This window comes from Eubalaena glacialis, chromosome 4 (genome assembly GCF_028564815.1).
Source record: "Eubalaena glacialis isolate mEubGla1 chromosome 4, mEubGla1.1.hap2.+ XY, whole genome shotgun sequence".
Lineage (NCBI taxonomy): Eukaryota > Metazoa > Chordata > Mammalia > Artiodactyla > Balaenidae > Eubalaena > Eubalaena glacialis.
Window position 1 is genome coordinate 62,867,663 of NC_083719.1, and position 20,538 is coordinate 62,888,200.

Sequence of the window (20,538 nt, forward strand, 5' to 3'; positions counted from 1 at the left end):
CTTGAGTGACTGTTCACTGGGGAAAGGGAAATTCTCAGACATTTCAAGGACTACTGAGGACAGGGTCTAAGTTGACAACCAGAGACTTCATCGTGGGCTCTGTGGACCAGGTAATAAGTGGAGTCTTGACCAAAGTCTGGGTCCACCAGGTCTGTTAAGTCACCTGGTACCCATTTCCCTGGTCCCCAAATACATATTGGGATTGACATATGTGGCAGTTGGAGTCACCCATACACTGAGTCTGTTGATGAGAGCTATCATAGCAGGGAAGTTCAAGTGGAAGCATCTGAAACTGCCTACCTCCCACCAAGATAGTGAATCAAAAGCACTATAACCCTGGAGGGGATAGCAGAGATTAATGCCACTCTTAAAGATGTAGGCATGGTTGTCCCTAGAATAGCTCTGTTTAATATGCTGGTCTGGTCCTTGCAGAATCCAGATGGATTCTAAAGACTATTGCTAGCTCAACCAAGAAACAGTCCTGATCACAGCTGCCCAGCCAGATGTAGTTTCTTTGCTACAGCAGATAGTATGGTCTCTGGTACTCAATATGCAGCCATTGATTTGGCGAATGTGTACTTTTCTATCCTAGTCAGGAAAGAAGATCAGAAACACTTTGCTCCAGGGCCATGTTAACTCTCCCACCATCTGCCATAATTTAGCCTGAAGACATCTGGACCACCTGGACATATCACAGAATATCATATTGATACATTACACTGATGACATCATGGTGATCTGGCAGGATGAGTAAGAGGGTGCTGGCATGCTGGAGACATATGCACTCCAGAGGGAGGGAGACAAACTCTACAAAAATTCAGGCACTTGCCAACTCTGTAAAGTTTCTGCACATCCTATGGTCAGGCGTATGTCAGGACATTCCCTTCAAAGTAAAGGACAGATTGGTGCATGATGCAGCCACTACCACAATGAAGGAAGCACAATGACTGTTAAGCCTCCTTGGGCTTTGGATGCAACACATTCCACACCTAGGAAAACTGCTCCAGCTCATATATCAGGCAATGTGGAAGGTGCCAGCTTTGAGTAGGGCTCAAAGTAGAGAATGGCTCTGCAGCAGGTCCTCACTGCAGAACAAGCAACCCTGCCGCTTAGAACAAAAATTCCAGCACACCCTATGGTATTCGAGATGGCAGTAGTAGTAAAAGATATGGTGTGAAGTTTTCAGCAAGTCCCAGTGGGAGAATCACAACCCAGTCTCCTGGGGTTATGGAACAAGGTCAAAATGTAGATTTTTGTAGCTTTACTTATTCCCAGGGAGTATTTATACTCTCAAGAGATCTTGCTTGACAATCAGATATAGCCCTAAATAAAGAATTGTAAAGTACTACAGTAACCTGCCATGGGAATTTCAGTTTGTTTTTTTTATTTCTAGGATAACAGTTACTAAGATAGAGGAGAATAGAGGAGACCAGAAACATTGAAACAACTTTTTTGACAAAACACAGTTGCCAGAGTATTGGGGGAAAATACTTAACACCTGTGTGAACACAAACAATTTTTCTCTAGCACTATAAGACATAAGACATGTTGTGGATAAATATTGCAATTTTAATATACATGTAAATAAAAATACTTCCCATAAACATATTCTTTTGGCATTCATTCTTAGTATTTATACTTATCTATAATGTATTATAAGAAGAGAGCTACAATTATCTCATCACTTTTTATCAGAAAAACTGTTAGTAGTAACTTTTCCACAGAAAAGAGTAAAATTTTCTATAACGTGCTATTGTTTGCTTAGCTGGTGATACAGATTTGCAATGGCTTTTCTCTCTTTCTTCCTGCCTTTCAAAAGGTGTTATTTCTGATTTGCATTTGAGAGTTGCCACAAGTTCAGTTACAAGCTTTGAAAATTTATGGTTCACATAAAGAACTGTAAAAAGGTTTAAAAACCAGTCCTTTTCCCTTTTCGCTCATCCTGCCCTGCCCAAAGTGCCCCCAATTTTTTTTTGGTCAGAGCAGATCTACAGGTCTAAAATGTCCAGCTGAGTGACAGGACTAAAGCTTTTGGCTGTTTATTCAGATGTCAGGACAATACTGAAGTAAGTATGGCTAACAATGCCAGGTTAATCCAAACGGTCTCGCATGTATTTTAGAAATATGGATAAAAGTAACAAATAATTCCCATTGTACTTTACTGTGAATGCAGAATACCTGCAATATGAATTGGATACTAGCAGGAAAAAAGAATGCCAATAATATAAACTAGATTATAAGATCCACTAGGCAATTTTAAGAATGTGTTTCATCATAGTTCAGTATGAACAGAATTCTTCAGATTTACATGATTTTTTTTTTTTTGGTATGTGCATTCTGGTAACTCATAATTGAATACTGTTTCAAAAGACTCAAGTCAGTGATCTCACAACGAGGTTCACAGAACAGCACACAATGATGAATCCTGAAGCAATAAAACACTGATGAACCCAGATGTAAACATTCATACTATTGGGACATGACTGAATTTTCATTTAATTTTATTTTGTTTTGGAGTTCTACTGGGTTGTCTTCAGACACCTTCCTTTCATATCTTAAACTGTATCGCAAGGGTACTAGGAGAGAACCCAATAGTCTAGGGGATCCCAATAAAGTTTAGCACATAGTTCACATAACGTTACGGACTACTTTCTGAATATAGGAGTTACCCCTCCGGGCGGATGGAGGAAAATTTACACCTGAGGGTACATTTGAATGACTGGAGTTCAAAAATTCTCAGCTCCTCCACCTTCGTTCCTCTTTTCCTGGGTTCGGAGGCCACCTGTCCCGCAGGGTACACCTGCCTCTCTCTCTGCATGCGGGTCACTGGCTCCAGACCGCCGGAGAAAGAGGCTGAGTCGGAGGAAGGAAAGACTCAGGCGCGCGGCCGCGAGAAGGCGGGGGCGGGAGACGCAGAGGGGCGGGGCCGACGCGCGCGAGCGGGGTGTGCGCGCCTCCGCCGCCGCGTCACCAGCGTGCGGCACGTGCCCGTGTTTACGTCCCTCGTGGAGCCGCGACGTCAGCAGCCGAATGGCAACATTGTGGCGATACTGAGGCGCAGAGTTTAGGAGACGCGTCCCTCCGTCACGCCGGCTCCAGTGGGTCGGGAAGAAGAGGAGGAGGGGCGGGGAGATCGGTCCGGGCGAGCGGCGGAGGCTCACAAGCCCCCGGTCCCGACCACCTACCCGCCTGCCCGGCGCCAGGCAACCCGCGCCTCACCTCCGGAGCGCCGCAGACGCAGCACCGCGGCCTCGCTCGGGGGGCGGCCCGGGCGGGCGCGAGGCGCTGCCGCAGCGCAGGGCTTGTAAACAGATCCGGCCGCACGTGACCATGTGAACTACCTGCTCCTGCGACGCGTATTGTCTTTCCCGCGAGCCGCACCACAAAGGAGCGCGGCGGGTGCGAGTGCGAAGAGCCGGGCGAGCGAGCGGGGAGAGCCGGCCGGCGCGCTAAGATGGCTGAAGGCTCCCGGCGAGGGTGAGCTGAGGGCGCGGTGCAGTCAGCCGGTGAGTCCTCGGGCGGGCAGGGCCGGCGGCGCCTTCCCCGCGGCCTGGCGCCGGAGCCACCATGTCGTTCGCGCTCGAGGAGACGCTCGAGTCGGACTGGGTGGCCGTGCGGCCCCATGTGTTCGACGAGCGCGAGAAGCACAAGTTCGTCTTCATCGTAGCCTGGAACGAGATTGAGGGCAAGTTTGCCATAACCTGCCACAACCGGACGGCCCAGAGGCAGAGGAGCGGCACCCGGGAGCAGGCGGGGGCGCGAGGGGGCGCTGAGCCTGGCGCACCCGCGTCCGACGGGACCCGGGGGCCGGGCAGCCCGGCGGGCAAGGGTCGCCCCGAGGCCACTGCCTCAGCGACTCTGGGCAGGAGCCCCGGGTCCCGGAGGCGCCTGGCCTGGGCGGAGGGAGGCTCTCCGCGGAGCGCGTGCAGCCTTCGGGGGGACCCACTGCTGCGGAGTTCGGCCGGCAAAGGGGCGGAGAGCCCTCTCCGGAGCCCAGTGCGGGCCAACTCCAGCCCGGTCCGGAGGACATCTGGAGGCAGGGATGTGGCGGGGGCCGCCGCTGCGGCAGCCCCGCCGGCGCCCAAGGAGGCCCCGGTGTCGTCGGTGCGGGTAGTGAGCGCCTGCGGGACGGTCACCGAGGAGATCGAGGTGCTGGAAATGGTGAGGGAGGACGACGCGGACCCGGCGGCGCTGGCGCTCTCGGACGCTGGGCAGCCGCAGCCCGCCGCCGAGCTGGAGTCCCCGGCCGAGGAGTGCAGCTGGGCCGGGCTCTTTTCCTTCCAGGATCTGCGCGCGGTGCACCAGCAGCTGTGCTCCGTGAACTCGCAGCTGGAGCCGTGCCTGCCTGTGTTCCCCGAGGAGCCCTCGGGCATGTGGACGGTGCTGTTCGGGGGCGCCCCGGAGATGACCGAGCAAGAGATCGACACGCTGTGTTACCAGCTACAGGTTTACCTGGGTCATGGCCTGGACACCTGTGGCTGGAAGATCCTCTCCCAGGTACTCTTCACCGAGACCGATGACCCGGAGGAGTATTACGAAAGCCTTAGCGAGCTGCGGCAGAAGGGCTACGAAGAAGTGCTTCAGCGGGCCAGGAAGCGCATCCAGGAGGTAAGAACGTAGTCTGGGCTCCACTCATCGCTTTTGGTTCCTCCTCACTGCCGGAGGCTGGAGCCTCGGTCTAGGCTGTGCGCATTTGGGGCGCTTGTGTTTCTAGTTAGACAAGGGAAAAGGAATGGTTCCTGACCTATCTCTCCCCCTTTATTCCTTTCAGTAGTGGGGAAAACCGTGGCTTTCCTTAATTTGCCCTCTGAAGGAACTTTGATAAGTCTTTAGATTTCCGCCTCCCACTTATCACATAGATTCTATAAAGTGCTCTGTTTGCTACTAAGTACTGGTAATAAGATTAAAGCCGTTTAGCAGAAAGCTGTCCCATAAATATAAGCTAAATGAGCGTTTCTCTTTGTCCCTGAAGTTGTTTCCAGCAATAATTACCCAGATTATTAACCTTACTTTCCTGGGGTCATGTTCATTTATTCAAAATGGTTTGTCTTATGGAGTAAAAACGGTCAGTTTTTTGTCTCCATATGTGATTTGGCAACTTAGGCAAATTTAAAAATCATTGTCCTCCAGATGAGTGGCCTGTCCAAATGAAAAAGCCCCTACTGACAATTGGATGCAAATGGACTTTGAAAGGTTTTATACACACTCTAGGAATGTAGCAAGTCTTTAAAGAGGGCTCATGTTTCAGTCTTGTTTTAGGCAGAAAAAAGGCCCTGGGCAGGAATGTTTATTATGCTTTTGGACTTGAGGAGTAAAAGTAGTGCAAACACTTTTTCAAACGAATCTTTAAAATAACAGGAAACAATGGGAAAAGGTCTGAATGGTTATACACAGGGAGCTCTACGATGTGGAAAAGATACGTATAATTTGAGGTCATGTGTACTTATCAGCTTCTGCCGAAAAAACTACTAAAGAAGTACTCTCGTTTTCAAAGCAATTTATTATTTTTAGTATTAGTATCAGTTGAGGTTGGAGTTGAGGTGGGGAAATGCCCCCTTTTATCATGTTTATATTGCTCACATTGTGTTGTCATCTGTCAGCCTTGCCTATGTTTATGTACTACTTGAATCCTGCTATTAGTGCTACAAAGCTGGAGCCTTCTGGTTTCTTCATAGAATATTACGAGGTCTTTGTTAGACTTAAGGATTTAGGAAATAATACTTTATCACTTATCCCACAGTGCTCTCTTAAAACTTAGAGTGAATCTAGGTTTTGACTTCTGTTAGTTTACTTTATGTTAAACATCACCCATCATAGTATGATCCTGTAGTTCCAGGAATCTCTTTTTATTTCCCTTTTTATCATTTTACTTCTGGAGTCTGTGTTCTACCTTGAATCCTTTCTGGAAGGAAGTGACAAATCTTAAAATGGTCACATTCTCTTTAGAGTTTTAATAGTGACCGGTATTTCTTTTAAACTGCAAGGACAAAGTTAGTGCTTCTTTCACTTATTCATTTTACAGGTATATATTATCCTTTTTTTTAAACTTTCTATTTTTTAATCCCTGAATGATGTAGGTATGTCTGCTTTTAACTTTACTGATACTCAGAAAAAATAATTCTTTCTGGTTATTTCATTCAAACTGGGTCAAAAACGAAGGCTGCTGAAAAATATAGTTAAAGTTTTCTAGAACTCATGTACTTTTTTGAAAAAGAGTATTTTTCCTAATTAAGGTTATATTGACCATAATGTTTTATTCTCTTCAACAGAGAAAATTTAAACTTTTAAGGAGTATTTTGTTTTGGGAAAAACTCTAAATGAAGTCTATTATAAATGCATTGAACATTAAATACACAAATTTTTGGTTCTTCGCTTAGTTGAACAGTATTTGAAAAATAGCTATCAAGGACAAAAAATAGTTTCAGTTAAAATGCCCACCCTGATTTCTACTGGAAGGTTATTTTGGAAGAAATTAAGCTCAGTAGGGGGAAAGGATTGCATGATTAATTAGTGATGTCTGCCATGTGCGTGACAGTGGGAGTGTATAGCGTAACTGCCATATATTTTTTTCTTCCCCATCTGCTTAAATCTTTTGCTGTCTTAATAGTTTGCAGTACCATTTTTTTAGGTAAAATCGTTGTAGAAGTTGTGTCATTTTTGTTTTATCAATTCTATTGAGTTAGTAATTATGTCTAAATCTTTTTTTTTTTTTTAATTCCCAGTTCCACAATTCTTGTGGAATTGGCTATAGGTTTTTAAAAACTAGGTATATGTGGTAAATCAAACATATTCTTAGGTATGTGTTGCTGGAAAATTTGATCCTTTGGTCATGTTTTTCCTTTAATTTCTCTGAATCTGTTTTCCGGTTCTTTTTTCTACAGTCTTCCTTTTCCTATCCATTTAAAGGTTTCAGTTTAGAGACCACACCTATTTGTGCAAAATGGTCAGTAAATTGTGGAAGGAGGGTTTTTTTTTTTTTTTAAATAGACTGTACAACGAGACTGTAAACTTCTCAAGGTCACCAGCCTTGACAGTATCATGGAATTCTCCTCTTTGCTACCCCTAGTTCAGGGCCACACATCTTGTGAGCACTCTTAATAATAGTGGACAAAGGACACCAATTGTTTGTTGTTGTTGTTGTTTTTTAGTGTTGCAGGAATTTAAAAGATTTAGAAGTGTCATTTTAATGTAAAGTTGTGAGTAAATAAAAATTTTGAGCTGATAAATGTAAATTCCTCAAGGGACCATACTGTTTAAAAACTAGGAGAAAAATTTCTTAAAACTGTAAATACTGTACGTAACTTCCTAAATAAGGAGTTGTTATCTGGGGTTGGTGAATTTCCTATAAATTGAGGGGAGCTATAGATGGACTTTAATGTAGAGTACCTTAAGTAGAATGCATAGGCGCCTGTATATGCATAGGCATAGTCACAGTTTTGGAGGGAAAGGCTTAAAGGTGTTCTTCAAAAAGAGCCTTAAAACCACAATTATGAATTATCTGCTTTGTAAGCTTAGGACATAACCTCTATTGGAATTTAATTTTTGGAATATATTTATGATTTAATGGGGTTATAAGAAGCAGTCCTATATCTGTCTTGTGGAGTATTGAAGAATTAAACCTTAAGTTTTCTGCCAGAAGTTTTTGTTAATGGTTTACAAATTTGGTCAAATGACTAGTTTGTGAGGTGGTACAATTTATACAATACTAATGAAATTATTTTTAGATAACATAAGAATTGTAGATTGTATACTACTTAGGGCTTTAATCTTGAGTACAAATGAAATGTGAAATTTATTACATGGTAGGCTTGTCTTGGACTTTTACAAGGATTTACTGTAAGTAGTGCTATTTATATAGCAAGCACTAAATCCCTGAATGAATCAAGTGCCACCAAGACCTCTTGGAATGGTTTCAGTAGTAGCCTTGGTTGTTGGTTAAAGCTAAGTATCATATTATAAGCCATACTGTGGTTTACCTTTGATGACGTGGATTTTGTAAATAATGGTTTCAGTATAAGGACAACTATTGAAATGATTGTGGTCCTTTAGATAGTAAACCTTAACTATGATGGTAGGCTTGATTAAAATCTAAAAATCATTGTTCACTTTGGAATTTATGATGTTTATAAAACTGCTCAATTCTAACTTTTCCAGTTGAAACCACTGAGAGAAGCATGTGTTTTCAAAAGTGCCATGTAAGGCACACAGTAGACAGAGCGTACTCTGTTTGGAGTCAGAAAAATCTGGGCTTGAATTAGTACTCATCACTTCTGTGACCTGTTTAGTTATTTAACCTCTTTAAAACAGAGAAATGGGGAAAATGCTTAAAGGATTTCTGAAGACTTAAAGACATGAAAAAGTACCTAACAATGTGTTTGGCACTTATAAAGGAGGCTTCCAGAAAGTGTTGTTTCAAGGCAATGTAAATATTGGCACTACTTAAGTATTGGGGCGCTTCACATTACCTGTCCCCTTTCATCCTCCACTCTATCTTTTGAGACAAGTGGCGTTTTATACATATTTTACTGAAGCAGAAGTTGAGATTTGGCCAATTTTAAACTGCTGAGGAGTGACTAAACTCAGAGATTCAAACTTGATTTGTCCTAATCCAAACATAGGCCTTTTCTGCACATGCCTTGTTTCCCTGATGACATTAGAAAGGATGTCAGTCTCCGCTCCTGAGAATGAGAGGGTGGCATCAGTAATTTAAAATCTAGTCAGGTCAATAATGAACTTTTAAATTAAGGTAACTTGTTTGTTTTACTTCAAATTAATCATGATAGGCATAGTGTAGGGCATAGTCCACACGTTGTGTTTTAGAAGAAGTAGGTTGCCTAGGGTGCAAGGATGGGTTTATGTTAGACAAGAGTGCCCAATCACTGTTTTCCTTTGTATTTTAAAATGACTATAAACAACTCCTGACTTGAGTTGTTTAAGAGAAGGGGCAAGGAGCTCTGTGAAGATTGTTTATTTATCACCCCTCTTCCCAATTATGACTTTACTAATTTTCCTGGAAAACTAAGATTAGCTATAAAACTCCAGAGCACTGCTGAAGCCCCAACTACACACAGTCCCCGACTTAATGTGGTTCAGCTTTAAGATGATGTGAAAGTGGTACGCATTCAGTAGGAACCATATTTCAAATTTTGATCTTTTCTGGGTACCTTACTCTTGTAACACTGGGCAGCACACTGCAGCTCCCAGTCAGCCACAGGATCACGAGGGTAAAGAACCGTTCTGTGCCCATACAACCTTTCTGTTTTCACTTTCAGTACAGTATTCAATCAATTACATGAGATATTTAACACTTTATTATAAAATAAGCTTTTGTTAGATGATTTTTACCCAAGTGTAGGCTAATGTGAGTGTTCTGAGCATATTTAAGGTAGGCTAGGCTAAGCTGTAAAGTTCAGTGGGTTAGGTGTATTAAATGCAGTTCTGACTTACAATACTTTCAACTTATGATGGGTTTATCGGGCAGTAACCCCAGTGTAAGTCAAGGAAGATCTGTGTATACATTAGAGAAATGACAGTTGTTTAGGCGTCCTAGGATGCTGGTCTTTGGGCCAGTGAGCCACAACGCATGATTAGGTATAAATAGTAGAAGCAGTCTCGGGAAGGACATAATATACTTAGTTGCAGAGGAGAGAGCTGTTCTGCCTGGATATTTCCATAAACATGGTGCAAACTGCTCTTTTACTGTAAAACAGTTAAGGGATAATGAAGCTAAATGAATTTTGTGGGATTCTTGAAAGTTGTGATGAAAGACAACGTTATTTTAGCAGCTGGAAACTGTTAAAATAATGACTTAGATATTTATCTCTTTCTTCAGTCCTATGTCCCAATAAACTTTTGGCCATTTGTCATATTACTGAAGAAAAAAAAAAGGTAGGTGTAGAAAAAAAGTTGAATATATGTTTCTCAGTTAGTGTTTCTGTAAAACAGAAACATGGAGGCTGGTGGCAGGATGGCAGCTTTCCTGATAAATAATTTATGTGGTGGTTTCTCTGCTTGCCATTTAACATCACATGATTCCTGGCCCACCAGATATTTCACAGACATGTTTCCTCCTTGCTAAAACAAGACCAACTTGGACAAATACTTTCATAATGTGAGTACTATTGTGTGTGTGTGTGTATGTGTGTGTGTGTATGTGTTGAAGGGAGAAGGTGAGTGGGAGGTTTGGTTTGTCAAACATAACAGTTGTTGTGGTTGAATTAGCAATCTTCATTCCCAAAATCTTAACATGTAACTTTAGTCTCACTGTTCTCCGTTGCTGCTTTATTTGGCCTTTTATTGATTGTAGAATATTGTTGGAAGTGGTACTTGAAGGCACAGGGTGGCTTTCCATTGATGGTTAGATGTATGTGTGCTTATTTTTTTGTAATGGGAAATTTCCCTGTGGCTCTTTTTACTACTCATTAATAGGCCAAGATCTGCTCCTCTGAATCTACCCAGTTTCCTTAGTTGTCATAGGAGAAAAATTAAGCTGTATGGGTGAGAGGCATAGGCAATGAAGACTGAACAATAGTTCTTGGTGCTACTTGTTTTTTGATAGAGGTGGTGAAGTTCATTTGGCTTTTCAGTCTTGTAGGGGACTGTTAATACCAAGTAGACTTAACGCAGAGTATCTAAGTTACTAAAACTGCATAGGAGCAGAGAAGGATTCATTCAGCAAAAAGCTAGAAATTGAGTTGTTTTCTTAAGTGTGGGGAATTGCCCTTATGCTTGTCCTTGAATTTTAAATTTTATATAGTTATAGTTGCATATAATAGACTTTTCAGACTATAGTGAAGGTTTTGTATAATAGGCTATGAAATAAAAATAGGCCTTGTGAGCTAGACATTTTATAGAGAGTGGTTTTAAGGATAAATGAAGTTCATTTAATGATTTGGGGCTTTATTGTAACTTGTAAGGGTACAGTGAGGGTGATGGCTTGGGGCTTAGTTTATTCAACAAATATTATTAGTGCAATGAAGTAATATAGGCACAGGGAGAATACAGTGATAAACAAGAATGGTCATTTTCTTCAGGAAAAAAATTTTAATTAAAATTGGTTACCAAGTCATCCTGCTGCTAACAATTAGTTGAGGTAGGGTACTTTTTAAGAAATGTCTCACTACACTATCTTAATTAGTGCCTAGTGGAAAGAAAACTTATTGAACATGGCTCAGGAAAATCTGTGTTTTTGTCATAATTGTGATACTAGTTGCTTGACCTTATGCTGTCACTTACCCTCTGTGGGCGTTAATCTCATGTTTGCAGAATGAAATTACAGTCTTCTCTTCCATAAGGATCCGGGGCAGTTGACAAGCACAGTGTGGCAACTGTTGGGACCTGAGCCGCTTGTTTTATGTGCTTGTATCCAGGTTTGGGTCCCTCTGTAGTAAGGTGACTGTCTAAGACATAGCACTTCTAATGTTGCTAGAGTTTCTTCAGGCTTTGAAAAAGCTCTGATTCGTTTTTGAGTACACGAGGGCACTGAAGCAGGCAGGAGTGGTGTTTCTGCCTGTTTTTTGTATTCGTTTGCTAGTCCTCACTTTGTTCATTACCATTACTTGAGGGGTTTTTTTGTGTGTGTGCTTTTCCCTGTGAACTTTATTGTTATAACTGCTTTCCCATCACTTTTTTGATAACTTGCTAAAGTTACACTTACAAAACCAATGTTTAATTACTAAAATTACTTCTGAAAGCCATTCTTCCTCTTCACCTTGCTATCTGAGTCTGTTCCCTCTTTACTGACTCTTAACAGGGTAATAACTGGGGCAACCAATATGTAGAGATGTATGTGAGGCTCTAGTTTTTTTTAGATTGATTAATTAGTTAATTTATTTGTTTGGCTGCGTTGGGTTTTCATTGCTGTGCACAGGCTTTCTCTAGTTGCGGCGAGCAGGGGCTACTCTTCGTTGCGCTGTATGGGCTTCTCATTCTGCTGGCTTCTCGTTGTGGAGCATGGGCTCTAGGCGGGTGGGCTTCAGTAGTTGCAGCATGTGTGCTCAGTAGTTGAGCATGCAAGGTCAGTAGTTGTGGCGCACGGTCTTGGTTGCTCTGTGGCATGTGGGATCTTCCCGGAACAGGGCTCGAACCCATGTCCCCTGCATTGGCAGGCAGATTCTCAACCACTGTGCGACCAGGAAAGTCCTGAGGCTCTAGTTTTTAATGATCACAATAACTAACTTTTATTGAATGCTTCCTGTGGGTCAAGCACTGTGGAGGGGTATTTAAATACTGATACATTACGTTAGCATGTTGATAGGAGTTAAGAGGTAGGGTTCAAGTGAGTTTGAGTCCTGGCTCCTCCACTGAATAGCTTTATGTATTTGGGCCCACCTAATTCTCTCAGTGCCTTAGCTTCCTCATCTGTAAAATGAGGAGAATAATACTGCTGCCTCATAGAGTGATTTAAAAGTAGCTTTTATGTAAGGTACTTAGAACAGTGCCATTTACTCAATAAACACTTGATAAATGTTAACTCTTATTAATATTAATCTTCATATCAACCTAAGAGATAGGGACTTTACAGTAGAGGAAACAGGTTCAAAGAGATTAGATAAACTTGCCTAAGATAACTTATCTGTGTAAGAGAACCAGATTCAAATCCATGCCTGATTCCAGCTGGTTTTCTTAACCACTAGACTATCTTCACCCCTGTAGAAAGGGAGTAAGGCTAACTGATAAACTTAGCCTTTGTCAAATTGAAATACATGGTTAATGTCTCATCGTTGGACAGAAACATTAACAGTGTCTGGCTGATGACTTTTTTTGGGCCTTTGTCAAATTGAAATACATGGTTAATGTCTCATCATTGGACAGAAACATTAACAGTGTTTGACTGATGACTGTTTTTGGAAAACCTTGATTATGTACATATACTGTAATCAACAATGTTGTCTGTCATTGGAGAACATTGTAATCCCAGAGGAGGTGAATTTAAATTTGTGCATGTATGATACATAAAACTCTAATGTGAGACAGAATGCGTATGTCTTTCTTATACAGACTCATAAAAATAATTTTCCTGTAACCACAGGAAGAATAAATGTTACACTGATGTTTAAATATCTGTTGTAAGTTCTGTTCTATATTAAGCTAGCTAAGTGTGAGTTGGTTTAGATGGTGTGATAATAGCTTACTTTCAAGAAAATTTATTTTCTCCTCTAAACATTTCCTGATACTTTTTCCCCCCACAGTAGAAATAGGGAATTTGGTGTATTCTAAGGTAAGACCTGAAATCTACCTCGTTTCTCATGCTATTTATTCCCATTTCGAACAATTGGTACATAACTTTGAATAGTTAATATTGTACTCCCCTTCCCCTCATAACTATACTAAATAATTATCTTATTTTTCTGGCTAGGCAGAGGAGGAAGGCAGTTAAGGATGTTAACTCTCTTGATTTATTTTCAGTTGGAAATCCTGCCTCCTTTTTTTCCCTTTTATATTAGGTGGTGTGAATTTGGGTATTGGGGTTGCCAGGTGAAAATGAAAGGTTATGACAAGTAGGGTTAGAGAAAGGGAGTTTGGGATTGACATGTACACACTGCTATATTTAATATAGATAACCAACAGAGATCTACTGTATAACACAGGGAACTCTGCTCAGTACTCTATAATAACCTAAATGGGAAAAGAATTTGAAGAATAGATACATGTACTATATGTATAACTGAATCACTTTGCTGTACACCCGAAACTAACACAACATTGTTAATCAGCCATACTCCAACATAAAATAAAAATTAAAAAAAAAAAAAGAAATGGAGGATTAAGAGAGGAAGGGACAAGAATTAACTTTAGCAATATCTGAACATGCATTATTTTGGTAGAAGGAAATTATGTGCCAGCTCACAGTGAAGCCTGTCGAGGTGCTTGATTTTTGTCAACAGTGTGTTAAAAGGTCTCTGGCTCCCTGGAGGGCCTTGGAGTTGGCTCTTGAGCAGGTTTTACTCTATACGTTGAGTCTTATGAGACCTAAAACTTGAAGGAAAAAAACCCTATTATTTATTTATTTTTATTGAGGTATAATTGGTTTTCAATATTATATTAGTTTCAGGTGTACAACATAGTGATTCAAAATTTTTGTAGATTATACTCCATCTAAAGTTACTGTAGGACTTCCCTGGTTGCACAGTGGTTAAGAATCTGCCTGCCAGTGCAGGGGACATAGGTTCGATCCCTGGTCCGAGAAGATCCCACAGGCCGTGGAGCAACTAAGCCCATGCACCACAACTACTGAGCCTGCGCTCTAGAGCCTGCGAGCCACAACTACTGAGCCCGTGTGCCACAACTATTGAGGCCCGCGCACCTAGAGCCCGTGCTCCGCAACAAGAGAAGCCGCCGCAATGAGAAGCCAGTGCACCGCAACGAAGAGTAGCCCCCGCTCACCACAACTAGAGAAAGCCCGCGCACAGCAACGAAGACCCAATGCAGCCAAAAATAAATAAATAAATTTATATATAAAACAAAAATTTACTGTAAAATATTAGCTATATTCCCTTTGCTGTACAGTATATCCTTGTAGCTTATTTACTTTATACGTAATACTTTGTCCCTTTTAATCCCCTTACCTCTATTTCCCATCCCCCTTTCCCTCTCCCCACTGGTAACCACTAGTTTGTTCTCTATATCTCTGAGTCTGTTTCTTTTTTTTGTTATGTTCATTCCTTTGTTTTATTTTTTAGACGCCATATATATGTGATATCATACTGTGTTTGTCTTCTCTGAGTTGTTTTACTAAGCATAATACCCTCCAGGTCCATCCATGTTGTTGCAAATGGCAAAATTTCATTTTTTGTAATGGCTGAGTATTATTCCATTGTATATATATTTCATCGTATTTTCAGTCTTCCTAGACCCAGAAGATTGGTATCATTCACGTAAGGGAAAGGTGATAGACTGGTTATGAGTAGGGACACATAAGATAGTGGTTAAGAGCTTGAGTTAAGCTGCGGAGGATTCACTTCTATCTTTCACCAGCTACCTAACTTTAGGCAAGTTCTGGTTCTTTGCCTCTGGTTCTTTGTAAAATGGCATAATAGTTATACCTGCATCACTGTGTTATATGTACATACTGATTTGTAAATGCGTACTGATTCAGAAATGTTAAATATGAATTTTAGAACTGAAGAACTATGGGGTCATTCATGCATTGGTTACTGTTTTCTCATGTTGCTCCTACACCCACTTTAGTTTAATCTCACTATTTCATCCTTGGACTATTTCAAGGATGAAAATATTGAAACTGTTCAATATTTTGAATAGTTTGGATGGATGGACTATTTCATCTCACTATTTCATCCTTAGCTCTCCTTCAGTGTCTTCCTTGCATTGTAGCCTTTGTATACCTTGCTCCCAAACTATTTTATGATGCGGACCATTTTTAAAGTCTTTATTGAATTTGTTACAATGTTGCTTCTGTTTTATGTTTTGGTTTTTTGGCCCGGCGGCATGTGGGATCCTAGCTCCCCGACCAGGGATCGAACCCGCACCCCCGGCATTGGAAGGCAAAGTCTTAACCACTGGACCACCAGGGAAGTCCCCCAAACTATTTTAAAGCATTACTTTGCATATCTTCATACCCAACTCTTTAGCTGTAACATACACACACCAAACCAAACTCTTCCATTGCTTACCATTGTCCTGTGAACAGATTCCAAATTCCTGACATTCAGAGTCATGCATATTTTGGTTAGCTTGCCAGTCTCTTATCTCTTTCTCTGCTCTCCGTGAACCTTTCATTATTCTAGTCAAGCCCTTTTACCCATTATTCACTGAACTCACTGTACACCATGCTCCATTGTATAGGACACCCACCCCACCCATGTTGTCCTTTTTTTGTCTAAGTTCCACCCTTCTTTCCAGGGCCAGGTCAGGTGCCCTTCCTGAAGAAAGTCATTTCTGACCACTGTCAGAAACCAGAGGACTTGCTGTCAGAAATTCAGAGATCAGAGAGGCCTTATGTTACATACGGTTCATATCATCCATAACTGCTGCCCTGGTTTTTCTCCTTATGGACCCCTTTTACCCTTTAAAATGCATTTAACCAGGAGACAGAGATGGGTTTTGTTGTTATTCTTTTCTAATGCCTGAATTCCCCAGTGTTTCTGTACACAGCAGGTGCTCGGTAGATGTTCTTTGATATGTTATAAAGCTGGTTTCTGTGTATGATATGTATACATGTACCTAACATTTTAATTAAAGGTGTCTCCTCCCCAGGAGTAAAATGAAATCAAATCTGCCACTCACCTATGAAGTAAAGAATCTGAAAACCAATTTTTAAAATATCAGAATGGGTCATTACTGTCAGTAGTCCTGACACTTTCTAAAATTGGATTTCAGCATTAACAGTTGTTGACAATTAATCAGTGATTAACATAGAAATAACAAAAATGATTCAAACAAGAACAGAGTTGAGCAGTGCTTTGTGAATGTGGAAAATGTGTGTGGCATTGGTCCTTACTTGACAGTTGGGGAAACAAGTCACCTAGACCTAAGGGCAGTTCCTAGGGCCACAGATCCAATTTCATTGCTGGGATAGGCCTCTCCCATCTGAGCACCTCATTGCTAGTCTTGAGTCACCCTTTTCCACAAACAGATAATTGTTTGCATGTCTTAATAATTAATGATGATATTATTTGTAGATTTTTATGTTGCTTCTTAAACATCTTTTTTTTTTGGCTCTGTTGGGTCTTCGTTGCTGGGCGCGGGCTTTCTCTAGTTACTGCGAGCGGGGGCTACTCTTCGTTGCGGTGCGCGCGCTTCTCATTGCGTTGGCTTCTCTTGCTGCGGAGCACGGGTTCTAGGCGCGAGGGCTTCAGTAGTTGTGGCTCGCGGGCCCCTAGAGCTCATGGGGGACGTCAGTAGTTGCGGAGCATGGGCTCAGTAGTTGTGGCGCACGGACTTAGTTGCTCTGTGGCATGTGGGATCTTCCTGGACCAGGGATCGAACCCGTGTTCCCTGCATTGGCAGGCGGATTCTTAACCACTGCACCACCAGGGAAGTCCTAAACATCTTTTTTTTTTTTTTTTCCCCCGGCTGTACTGCGAGGCATGTGGGATCTTAGTTCCCAGACCAGAGATCAAACCTGCGCCCTGTGCAGTGGAAGCACAGAGTCTTTAATCACTGGACCACCAGGGAAGTCCCTTAACATCTTAATTAAGGGAAAAAAATGAGGCACTCTGTGGGGTTTGACACATTCAAGTAGGAAGAAAGTTATAAAACTCTGCTCGGGAGAGAGTTTAGCTTCTAAATTTTATACCTAGGACTTCAGAAATTATTCTAGGATCTTCAAGGATAGTGGCAGTCCTATAATCGTGAAGTCAGAAAGAGGACTGTAGAACTAACTCTGATTGGCACGGTACAGGATGGGGACTCCACAGTTAAGCACAGGAGGTGCATTCTTTTTCTCTCCTGTATTTGTAACTTTTCACTGGGTTAGAAGCCAAGTTGAATAGGACTAGGGAAGGGAGTAAATGGCACAAGGTAGTTTTGTACTTTCTCTGTTGCAGTGGTTATGGGGAGTCTTGAAAGAAATTATTTAAAAGCTGTTGTCACTGCCTCCTTTAACAGCCTGATGAAAGTTGTGGGTCCTTGCCCTAGAGAAATTTTGCAATAAGCAGAGCTTTGTTTCAAAAATCAGTGTAGGTTAAAAGCTTAGTTTTTATCAGGGTAGATCAGGGGAGGCAAAAAAGGTGTCCATTAGGAAAGCTAGAAAGAAGGGTAGGGGAGAAGTGTTCTACTTATTAGGCTAATATATTTAATTAATGCTTTATGTAATTCTGCTTCATTTCTTTTAAGTGAATCAGTAGAGCACAATAACTTTCTAAAATTGCATCAGAGATGTGTCAGATTTGGAAACAAATAATTCAGCTCTTTACTTTCAGCCCCCGTTCCCGCCTGTCCTCCTTTCCTCTGCATCCTGTAGTGAGCATCTCTATATTGTATTGGGTGCAGTTGAGCCCTTCTGAAATCATCCTTTGCAGGCATGTTGTATTCTCAGATCCATCTGCATTCTGACCCGTTTGTGTCCGTCAATGAATCTTCTCAAATTAGCAAACAGCATTTTCTCCATTTTAAATTCAGGCCTTCCCTGTACATCCCAAACATCCTTAATCCTAAGCAAGCTGTCTCTCTTTCCAATTTCTTTGTACTCTTTCTTGTGTGTATTATTTATAGCACCTTTTACATTTCACAGTTCATAACCTGCAAATAGCCACAGTTCAGTTTATTTAGTCCCTGGATTTAGTCAGCCTTGGTTAGCAAAATAGAAAATTAAATACGTTACTATAACAGGTTGTGATTATATTTTACAGTTGAATTCTTTTATCAGAGATTATAGGAAATGGTTTAGACTAAACAGTCTAATGCTTAGTAAATTGCATCTTTTGACATTTAAAAATACATTTCCTTTAAGATTATTTTCGGATCCATAGATTAAAATAGATTGCCAATTGAAGCTATAATTGGTTTTTAGGTAATCGAATGTTAGAAAAACATGAAACTTTATAGCAAAGAAGACAAATTAATAAATTAGCAGTGTTAGGTGAGATGCCTTGAGCTTCTCTGCAGGAGTATTAAGTTTAGTTGGTTCATAATAGCTTCGCAGAAGTACTGCTCTGTTGATCAAAGGCATTTGGGAAATAAATAAATGTTAATATTTGAATAGAATAACTGATTTTCTTTCTTGTGGTTGCATGTCTGTGTAGAGTCTTATTATGATTTAATTAACAAGCATATAGTGACTTGATGTTTTTGTGTTGGTACAAAATAGTATCTAAACTGTTTGGTGCGTTATATTTACTTCAGTGTCTCTGTAAGAAGAGCTCAAAGAAGCTTAGTATTTGAGGATTGTCTTACTGATGAATCCTGTCATTTGAGTGCTTGTAAATGGCTCGGGGAAATTTATTATTGAGAGACGTTGCTACCATGTTGGGTTTTTTCTCATTCTTTTAACAGTTTTGCTATTCCTAGGACTCGGTAGAAAATCAACGTAAATGTTCCATTTTCAAGTGGAATAAAAAATAAAGGGCTTCTGTGAATGTACATTTTCTTGCAAGGAGAGAATTATTGCCTTTATTAAAACTATAAAAAGATAGTTTAGGGAATTCCCTGGAGGTCCAGTGGCTAGGACTCCGTGCTTTCACTGCTGAGGGTTCGGGTTCGATCTCTGATGGGGGGACGAAGATCCCACAAGCTGCAAGGCGTGGCCAAAAAAAAAAAAAGTTCATAATTCATTGTAAAGATTACCATTGTTTTGCTGCTATTATACACTCACCTCACCCCCACCCCCCCATTTTCTTGTCCTGTTCTTCCTTAATCTGGTTACTTTATTTCTGATGTGCTGCAGCGTTGGTGTTAAGCTATGGTGGAGGTGAGCACCTTTGCCACGAGTTAGAACTGATTTCTGGGACTTGAGAAGAGTGTCGTGATTAGAAATTGATTATTCACACAGCTGCTATTACTTTCATAATCCTCCTTTTCAATTGTAGCTTAAAATAGATGACTTAACACATGACTTAGCTACTTATGAATAATAAGTAGGTGAGCAAAGGAAGAGAAGCGTGTATCATTTTTATATTTCTCATACTTTAGTAAAAAGTTATTTGTGTAGTTTTGGATATTGGGGCAAGGAGGATAATTTAATTTTCCTTTTTTGATGTGTAAGCCAGGATACTTTTGGGGTGGGAGAGTAAAGAAGAAATAGAGTATACGACTTACCTTTTAAAAAAAGAGTGTATTTACTTGATAGATCATGGTTGAAAAGTGGAATGTAAACCCAACTCCTTCCCCCATCTCCTCATCTCTTCAGAGGCACCTCAGAGGCAGTCACCCGTAAGTTTCTTGTGTGTCTTGCAGATTCAGTTACATGTACAAAGACACAGAGTATATATATGTCCTATTTTCCGTCTTTAAACAACTCAAATGGTAGCATGTTATATACATCTTGTTTTTTTTTTTTCTCTTAATAAACAGTATTTCTTCCAGTTGCTAGATAATGCTCCATTGAATCGATTTGGTTTGATATGTAGGTTTTTCCTGATCTTTTGCTGTTGAAATAGCATATCTTTTCGTACATGTGCATGTATATCTACAGGATAAAATTCTGTAAGAGGAATTGCTGGGTCAAAGAGAAATATGCATTTTGTTAAAATTGCTTTCTGTAGAGGATGTATCAATTTACACTTTTTCAAACAAAAGGAGGAGGTTGCTATATGTTTCTGTATCCTTTTAAACACAAGACTGTATTTTCAAAACCTTTTGATCTTATCCATGAAAAGTTTCAGTTTGTGATTTATTTTGAGGTATGAATGAGTCTTCATTTGGTCAGAAGTAATTTCTGTGAACTCACTGATTCCATTTTTTAACTATTTGTTGTTTGGTTTGTTTTGATCTTGGAAATTGTCTATATTGCAAATATTTTTCACATTGTTATTTGTTTCTTGATTTAGTTTTTTTTGTCTGTAGCCAGATGATTTTGTTGTTTGCATTTAAATTGTTGACACTGCTTTAATTTATTTTGGTGTAAGGAATAATGTGGGA

The 20,538-nt window shown here is 40.8% G+C and overlaps 1 protein-coding gene across 3 annotated transcripts in view; it reads left to right on the forward strand.

Moving 5' to 3' along the window:
* Positions 1–2,977: 2,977 nt before the first annotated feature.
* Positions 2,978–20,538, forward strand: part of JMY (junction mediating and regulatory protein, p53 cofactor) — a 75,559-nt gene continuing 57,998 nt past the window's right edge. For all 3 annotated transcript variants that reach the window (XM_061187936.1, XM_061187937.1, XM_061187938.1), the window contains exon 1: positions 2,978–4,608. In XM_061187936.1, the coding sequence (XP_061043919.1) occupies positions 3,568–4,608 (1,041 nt within the window). In that variant the 5' untranslated portion in view covers positions 2,978–3,567. The remainder of the gene's footprint in view (positions 4,609–20,538) is intronic.